Source organism: Eptatretus burgeri, chromosome 7 (genome assembly GCF_056783735.1).
Source record: "Eptatretus burgeri isolate ZD-2024b chromosome 7, Ebu_testis_v1, whole genome shotgun sequence".
Taxonomy (NCBI): Eukaryota; Metazoa; Chordata; class Myxini; order Myxiniformes; family Myxinidae; genus Eptatretus; species Eptatretus burgeri.
In genome coordinates, this window is record NC_140967.1 from 92,530,217 (window position 1) to 92,539,548 (window position 9,332).

At 42.1% G+C, this 9,332-nt stretch overlaps 1 protein-coding gene across 11 annotated transcripts in view; it reads left to right on the forward strand.

Annotated features, from left to right (window-relative positions):
* ZFAT (zinc finger and AT-hook domain containing) overlaps positions 1-6,991 on the forward strand; it is a 115,666-nt gene extending 108,675 nt beyond the window's left edge. For 10 of the 11 annotated variants that reach the window (XM_085889605.1, XM_085889612.1, XM_085889609.1 and 7 more), the window contains one exon: positions 874-6,991. In XM_085889605.1, the coding sequence (XP_085745731.1) occupies positions 874-1,311 (438 nt within the window). In that variant the 3' untranslated portion in view covers positions 1,312-6,991. The remainder of the gene's footprint in view (positions 1-873) is intronic. The other variant, XR_015060377.1, reaches the window with a different exon arrangement.
* The last annotated feature ends 2,341 nt before the right edge of the window (positions 6,992-9,332 follow it).

Consider the following 9,332-nt stretch of genomic DNA (forward strand, 5'->3'; position numbering starts at 1 on the left):
TTCCATCAATTGTATGTATATATATATATATATGTATACTAAATCCCAAAGTTTATCATTTATATTTGCCCCGCATCACTAGTACTATGAAAGTGTTTGATTATATTATCGATAGTTGACAAGTTTTGAAATCTTTGTTTTTTAGACAATTTTTTCTTGAAAAAGATGCCACTGATGGTACTCCAAACTCAAAAGTATGAAAGAGCTGGATGCCCTGCTGTGGGTGACTGAGTAACCCTAACCCTAAATCATACTCTTTAAAGTTTTAGATGTCCAATGTCCACAAGTAAAACCAACCGGGAAAACTATTTCTGCAGTTAAGTTTCAGCTCCACTCTTCAGGTCATCGAATGACCTTAAAAATGGACGATGACCATGCCACATAGTCTGAATGCGATGTCTTCCAATCTACACTTGCTTTCTCCTTCTCTTCAACATTTTTTGTGTGTTTCACCTTGATTTAAATGATGCATTGTATTTGATGCACTTTTCTTCTTCATCTTTTTTTTTTCTTTTTTCTTTTACAAAGGAGTGGGCACAACCATTAAATGTAAAATGGTGGCAGAAAATGTAAACAAAACGGTATGGGGAGGAGTGGGTGTCATGCTGGAAAGTTGTTGCAGCGAGACCTGCACATGTATAAATCTGCATGCGTGTGTGAGTGCTTAAAATAGTGTTGTTTAAATTATTTTAATACTGTACTTTATGAATAAGGTAAAACTACTTACTGCATGGGAAAACTCCATGTACCTGTGTGATGACTATTCCACTGTCAATGCTAACTTGTATTAAATGCAGCCACCTGTGCCGCAATGAAAAACAGGCTGGAGTTTGAGAAATATATTTCTGATCATCTGAACTGTTTCGCTTCCAGGGCTACGAAGTGGAACACATGGTGATATCAGACACAGATGGAGTGGAAACGCTGACGATGTACACACCTGTCGTACCGATGTCGGAACTGATCGTGTACGTCCAAGAAGCACCAGCAGAAGAAGGGGTCACGGAGATGGTGGGAGAGCCGGCAGGAGGAGAGGAAGAGAAAGGAGCACAATATGCAAATGAGGGAGAAGAAGGAAGGGCAGAGATGGATTGTGAGCGTCAAAGTGAACCTGTGCGAGACAGGTGCAAGGACAGTGATGAAGATGTCATTTTTCTCAAATGTATTACAAATCGTCCATCGAAAGTGGGAGGGATGGAGCCGGCAGGTAGTGCGGAGCCAGCGTGCACGGTGGAGGAAGAGTGTGTTGTCGGGGAGAAAGAAGAGTGGGTGGTGTGTGAAGAAGAAGAGAAGGAAGGAGCAAAGGAATAGATGTTAGACTTATTTTTTCATTCGGACAGCCAAAATACCCACAATTATCCAAAAACAATATTAAGGACCTTGCATTGAACTTTGAACACAAGATGTTGGTCTTTATTATATTTCATGATTCCTTTTTTTTGTTTGTTTTGCCAAATACCATCCCTTTATTTTATCATTTCCCTTCTCAGAGCTCCATATGCTCCCACACCACTTTTTTGTTTCGCTTGTCATCTATATGGTGTTGTTTATAAGTAACTTCAGGGAAGTTCCAGAATTCAGCTACGATATAAAATATTCTGTTGTCGAATTACTCAATTGTTTGCTCATGCAATCTTCTTTTTTTTTTTTTTTTCAGCATTTCTTCAGCTTGTTGATTTCGTTTTTATTTTCCAAAGTATCCTTAACATTGTTGTATTGGTCAAATAGGTGTTTCTTCATTGGTGCAGAATTGCTGCTTTACCTCTCCTCTTGAGTATTGTATGAATTTATTATGGGCTTTCATTTGGAGGGGTGGGAGGGGATGGTGATGGGAGGAGAAGGTATTGTTATCAAGTAGAATATCTTGGAACAGTTCTCCAAAGGCCTATTGGAATGGAAGGATTATCATGTTTGCCCTTCTTCGCCGAAGACGACTATTCATGTATGACATGCAAACAACCTGCGAACATCGATCTGTTTATTGTGTAAAAGCTGATTAACTGGACAACAACCACATTGAGTGGTATAACCTCCTGGTGTCGAGGGATTTGCCGGAAGACCAGACCACTTGCTACCTGCATTTTAAGGCAGGAATTTGAGATTTGTTAAGGGTACCGGCGATAACTAGCCTACTTTTGATGAAATACTTCATGAGATCTTTAACATGCACCAACAATTGGTGCCAACAGATGGGTCCTCTGGCCACGCATGCATCTGCATATTATCCTGCCTACGAAACGCCTGGGTGGTCGAGACTCGAACCCAGTCTAAATCGTTCAATGGTGAGTGCGCTTACTTCTTGGCCATCTTGGCACTCCATAAATTGTATATAGATAATGTTCATGCCAAATTTGTTTCAACATAATGAACACGTGAATATTGCTTTAACACTGTGCCCTATACAAGGTTAACCCTTTATGACTTGTAGGTTACTCTACAGGTTATCTTATTATAATACACACTTTTCCACAAAGCACTTTTGATTGTAATTTTTTTAACATTATATTATTATTATTATGTGTTTCTTTTGTACATTTGGATTTTTCTGGCAGCATGAGGAATGATAACTTTCTTACAAATCAAATTAACCATTTGCCATAAGTTCAATGTTGTAACAAGCCAACGATACTTGTATACAAATTTGAGGTGAGACAAAATAGAGAAAAGGAATGGAAGATGGGGGAGGTCTGGAGAGCATGAGACTTTATGAGAGAGCATTAGAAAATAATTATAATGTTGGGAGAGGGCAGCATTTGGGTGGGGAGGGGGTCGGAGGACAGCAATAAGATTTACAAGAGGGTGAAAAGTTTCACCATGTAAAAAAAACATTTTTTAACTGAATTTTTAAATTGTCCCAATAGCTGCATCAATGGTATCGACAGGCAAATGAATACTTTCACCACACCTTGTAAGGTACCTGTTCGATGGGCGAAGACTGGCGAGACGGACGACAGAAGGGAAAGGCTGCTAAATATGACCGGATCGCACAGCTGTGTCATGTGGGATTCGATGTTGCTCGTGAGAGTACATATGCACAACACGGTAATGTATTTTGAAATATATTTTTGGCCTCATGGATAATGTCATGCTTCAGGTACCATGTCCTCTCTGGGCACTGCATTATACAAAAGACAATTCCATTAGTTAGAAATAAATAGACAAACTCGAATAGGACATGGGTGTCAAACCAGTAGTCTGTGCATTACGCGGTAAATACTTAGATCACAACTGCAAAATGGACTTTTAATCCTTCTCTATCAAAAACGGACATTGTGCATATTATTTTAAGTTTGGATATTCGATTCCATTTCAGGAGAAGGGAATCAAATGTCATGTTTGTTATGTTCACCCAAACTCGATGAGTATTTTGTTCATCTCGTTTTCAATTAAGAATTGTCTTCCTGGGAAGATTTGATTGTATTATCAGTAAAAAAAATTTTTTAAATGTTTGCTTGACTCACCTGCCACACATAATGGCATCACCAAACATGTCTCGCACAGATATAATCGGTATTTGTTACCAATTACCGACTAAATGTTGAAGCTGTTAAATTTCGTAGAATTTTCATGTGCATCTTTTCACCACCTGTTCCTGTTGCATTCAACGTGATGGCCGGTGAGCGGTATAAGCTGCACATATGTACAGTATTTGAGATTGAGAGTTCCAGCGAATAAGTGTACAGTGTTGAGGGCGGGGGGGGGGGATTAAATGCTTTTGGCATGCCAAGTGTGCAAGGTGGCATTTTAGTACATTTGTTCAACAGTTTGTTATACAGGATAGGAAAAGGTCCTTGTGTCACGTAGTCCCTGCCCTGCAGCCCCCACCATGTGCCCTGCAGCCCCCACCATGTGCCCTGCAGCCCCCACCATGTGCCCCGTAGTCCCTTAGTCCCTGCCTCCTGCCCAATCCCATACACTATACCTGCTCCTCATCTCCTCCTCCCTCCCTCACAGTGTGGTCCACTAAAATTCGAGTTCGCTGTTCTAATATCCCAAATCTTTGTTCAGGCCACCACTGCACCTCTGGACATTGAATGTTTAACAGAAATGTTTCTCTCACATGATGTTTCCAAATCCTCTGTCTCTTCCTGGCTTTTCTCTCTTCTGCTTTGACAGGTGGTGTTGGTGGTGTTGTCATGTATGTCAGTGATTCCATTTCTCATTATCTGGAGCCCACACTAATAACCCCCTGCAAGCCCTATCAAATACCTTTGGCTGTGTATACCTCTCTGCAAACACCCAATGATGACGACTCTCTTGACATCTCTATTTCCTCCAATATGGATCATCTCGTAACCATCCTTCCTTATTGTTCGTCAGCTGTCGTGATATCAGCTGTTGCAATGCCAGCTAGCTTGGTGTTAGCTCAGCAACAACCGGCCCTGGCATTACAACAAAGCCCTTCTGCGACTCTGTGGTTCTGAGTTTATCTGTAAACTTCCTAACCCAGATTTCTACCACTGGTACATTCTCCCTTCTGGAGCTAGTAATGACGAACTTTTCATCCAATCTCTCCTGTTCTTCTATGGCTTTCTGAGCACCTTCACAACTTTTTGAAAACTCATATCTCTCTGTCTGTCATGAGGGAGCAACTTCAACGATGCAGGATATGGCTGATCGCACAGGTAAACTGGCTCGGATTGAATCCTGTCCTCACAAAAGGATTGCGTTGCCATCTCCACATCACCTGACATTAATTCCACCTGGGAATACTTTTATAAAAGCCTACTTTCTCTGAAACACCGGTTTATGCCATCCCGCCTGTGGCTATCATATCCATCCTCTCGATTAAGCATGGGGAACCTCCGACACCATGTTTTGATCTGGCCTGTGTGGTGATCTTTTGTTCAATATTTTATGTAGCTATGATGTAGGAAGACCTGGCAGGATAAGGTGGAGGTATGCAGACTTGCCTCTGAGCTGTGTAGTCTGGATTTGAATCTCAACCCAGCTTTAAACTGCCATCCCGGTGTTTCGCCTGCGGGGCGATTCATCAATGAGCGCTCCGTCCCTCATTCCTGGACAAATGAAAAGGTATTCTCCAACACTGTAAAATCCTGGAAAACTTGTCCAGGTCCTTGAAACTCCTGGAAAATCATGAAAATTGCGCAAATATAATTAATCTGCTGGGCCCCCTGGGTGAAATTTTAACTTCTGCACCATTTATGAGACTATGCATTACCAATTTAAACCTCCCCTTGGATGTACCATTAAAGCCATGCCAAAATGGTTTCTCATTTTGGACCAGACCATGAGTCACAGAGCTAATCCTAATCCCCATCAATGGATTGATCACATGGTGCTAATTTAGCTGCTAAATTATTCCTGAGTTGATTTCCTTCATTGTTCTTATCTTCTATCTGCTCCTAATTATGTGTTGATGGCCTCTGGCATTCATCCATTCAGACAAAAAATATTTGAGGACCTCTCCTGGGACTTTACACCGTTTCAACTTTACACATAAAGATCAGAGGCACTGCTGTTGAGGTGCGGGTGGTAACTGTGACACGCAGTGCATACAGTACAGTACTGTACTTATCTCCACATCAACACTGCGTTCCATGGAATCGTAATCAATTCCTTTGTTTTTGGTTATTATTGCCCTTCGTGATTTTTAATCATGGTTCTCAAGAGTAAAACTGTTGCTGGTGGTGAAGCAAGTGAGAAAAAAGTCGAGGGACGTGATGGTTACAGAATGTGGAGGTTGTGGATAAGCTTGGTTGAGGGAAGTGTGCAGTGTCACTGGGCAGACATTACGGCATTAGTGTAGTATCTGCCAAGTAAAGAAATGGGCAAAAAAGATAAGGGGGAGTAAATGTGGTTTTGCAGTAAGGGTGATTCCAGTAAACTGCTCAAGTACATGACGCGTGAGCTTATACGTAAGCCCCCACCCCCTCTGCGTAAAACAAAAATTTACAATAGTCTGAAAATCCACCTCGTATGCGGAGAGCATAATTTGTTGACTTCAGATTTTTAATAAAATGAGCATCGGAGGAAGGTCGCAGCATAAGGCTTGTTTCTTTTGCATCGCAGGCAGGTTGGTGGACTCTGTTTTCTACCTTCTGTTCTCCAATATTTCTCTCTCTCTCTCTCTCTCTCTCTCTCTCTCTCTCTCTCTCTCTCTCTCTCTCTCTGCTCTCTGCTCTCTCTCTGCTCTCTCTGCTCTCTCTGCTCTCTCTGCTCTCTCTGCTCTCTCTCTGCTCTCTCTCTGCTCTCTCTCTGCTCTCTCTCTGCTCTCTCTCTGCTCTCTCTCTGCTCTCTCTGCTCTCTCTGCTCTCTCTGCTCTCTCTCTCTGCTCTCTCAGTCCTCCATCATCCTCCCCCAGCAACTCCAAGATGCATGCGTTCTTCCATTAAACCCCTCCTGGTTGAACTTCCAAAATCCAGGCTGACTGCACACCTCAATTGCTTTGTTCTTTGCTTCTCCAAATGATGGCACAGCTTTCCAGAGGACATTCTTTTGCATTCTTCCCTCCAGGAATCCAAGCAGCCAGTGCACTGATACCTTGTGTCATCCCCTATCCTAACCCATCATCTTTATCACCCCCGTTAACCCCTCCTAACCCAATGCTGATTTCTCTTTCTCTTTCTCTCTTTCCTGTTTGTTCATCCCATTGTTGCTGATTGTGCCCAATTTTCACGTCACTCCCGGACTGCCAGTTGGACCTTACTTTTCCATGTTCCTCACTCTTGTAGGGGAAAATATAATTGGGTTAATGTGGTTGATTTTTTTTTTCTTCTTCTTTTTAGTCTTGTCCCCTGTCGTTTCCATGGATTGAGAGTTGATGCATCCGTATTGGTGCCCGTATTGTAAAATACTTACAAAAATCCCTTCGGATACATCATTTTGTGCGACGGTTTCAAAAATATGGCTGTTTTTTTAATGATTATTTTTTCCTTTTTCTAAATTTGGTCCCATCACATATTTGTACATTGTGCTTTTGAAAACTTTTGTACTGTATAAATGAAATAATAAATGTTGATACAAGTCGTTTTTGTTTCACACCTTCCTATCATAACATATGGATAGCCTGGTGTTGGCGCAGTGGTTAGGGCAACGGCTTGGGATCCAAAAGGTCCTGAGTTCAAGCCCCGTTGGGCCACTGAATTAATACACCAGGGGGTTCACTCAGCCTGTCATCCTTCCGAGATCGGCGAAATGAGTACCAGTATACTGGGCCGGTGTATACCCCGGTTAAAATAGGTGTACCATATCCCTGTGTCGTAAGAGGCGACCAGGGTTGCGTCAGGAAGGACATCCGGCGTAAAACATGTGCCAAATCACTATGCGGATCATACGGATGATCCGCTGTGGCGACCCCTAACGGGAGCAGCCGAAAGAAGAAGAAGCAGGCCTTCCTATCATATGGAAATTAATTTTTTTTCCTGGTTGATTTTCAGCGACTGAAACTTGGTTGATTCACACCCAGTTGTATCCGTACTGATGCGCTGTAGGTGTACTGGGGGGAGAGGGGGGAGGGGATGGGGGTGGTTGGTGTTGTATACATATAGGAATGAGATGCTTTGTTCCCTCTTTCCTTTGGCTTCTGAAGAGTCGAGTGCTTGCTTGATGAAAGGAGGTCATCGATACTTGTTTATTAAGCCTCTCCATTTTGCATAGGGGAAGGCTTATTCTTGCTGTAGGGTTTGTTTCTACAATTGGCATCCCCAATTTTTAATGGGACCACAGAGTGTCTTAAACCCCAAGGAGTACTAAAGCACCATTTATTTTTAAAAAAACAATAACAATAATAATTCTTCCTGCACTCTCAACACTCCAAATTTCCAAACTGTCAATTTCCAAGCTATATCTTAGAGCCGGCTGGGACTTTTGAAATGACATTTTGCCTCAATCATGAGAATACAAAGTATGCAGAGATATAATTTTATTTGACCTTGACCTAATTTTAAGGTCATGACCCTGAAATTATAGACGTTTTAACATTTTAAACCATAGCTCAACTAAGGTTTATCTGATTGGAACGAAATTGCCCTCATTAAGCAGCCGAGAGTAAGGCGCATTTACACTTAATTAACATCATACCCTCCGAATTAAAGGTCAAGGTCAAATGGCGGTGTGAAACAAATAACTTTTTTTTGTCATCGCTCAATTTTGCCAATGTGGAATCGCAAAGACCGCTTTTCCTTCCAAGATGTTCTTGCATCATATCATGATGGTGGACCTGCACTGAAGTTGTGCATCAGATATTTGATTTGTGTGCTTGACCTACTTTTTCACAGATTGTGACCTCATTAACAAAAAACACCATTTTGATTGTAATTTGAATAATTCCCCTCTGATTTTGTGTTGAGTTTCAGATTGCAGATGGGGACACATTTTCTTAATTTACACTCAATCCCGAGATGTTGAAGGTCAAGGTTATATGGTGATCCGCAAAAAAATTGGCCATCATTGGATTGCAGGCCAAGGGTAAGTCGTGAACTATCATCAAGGGTAAGCCTCCTTCCCCCGGTTGGGAGGCCGACCCTTGGCGATCACTTTGTGATCACAGATATTTAGTTTGTGTTGCCGTGCTAATCAATGTTGCAGAAAATTTGAACATGGAAACGTTTTTTTTAATTTTATTTTTTGTTCCAATGTTTTATGAAAACATGTCGCACATGTTTTATTTTTCTTCTTCTTCTTCTCCACAGCATCAAAAACGAATGAAAGAGCTGTCGTATCCACAAATCAGACACTTGGATGAAGTTACTTTCCGGAACACACTGGGTGCTAGTGTAGTTGTGCATTTTTAGGGAGAAATGTCCCCCCAAGGGGTACCAACCCACGGGGTTCAGGGGTTCATCCTCTATACCTTTTTTAGTCTTTGGTGTGACTCGGCCAAGGTCAGAATTGAACCACCATAATCGAGCGAACACTCAAACCACATTGCCACTGAAACCACATTTAGTTGCAGTAGACACAACTCTCATTTTTATACACCCGATATATATATATATATATATATATATATATATATATATATATATATATATATATATATATATATATATATATATATATATATATATATATATATTGTTGCGGATTTCACGCCCGCCGGCGTGCGAACGGCCACGTAACTCGAATCGCGGCACGTCGCCCACCGGACGGACAATCCAGTCGTGACCCTCTCGGACTAACGCCGGGAACCAGTCACGGGTGGACCTTTCGGTCTCACCGCGATCGAGCCAATCAGCCCCCGCGTGGGATAGGGTTGCTCGCCAAATTCGAACTACCTAAGTACCCACGCGGAGGGTAGACCGGGCGATCACACCTCGCCGCAGGTCGACTTCGGACACGGGCCACTTAAGCGACCCGTTCCGTACTAT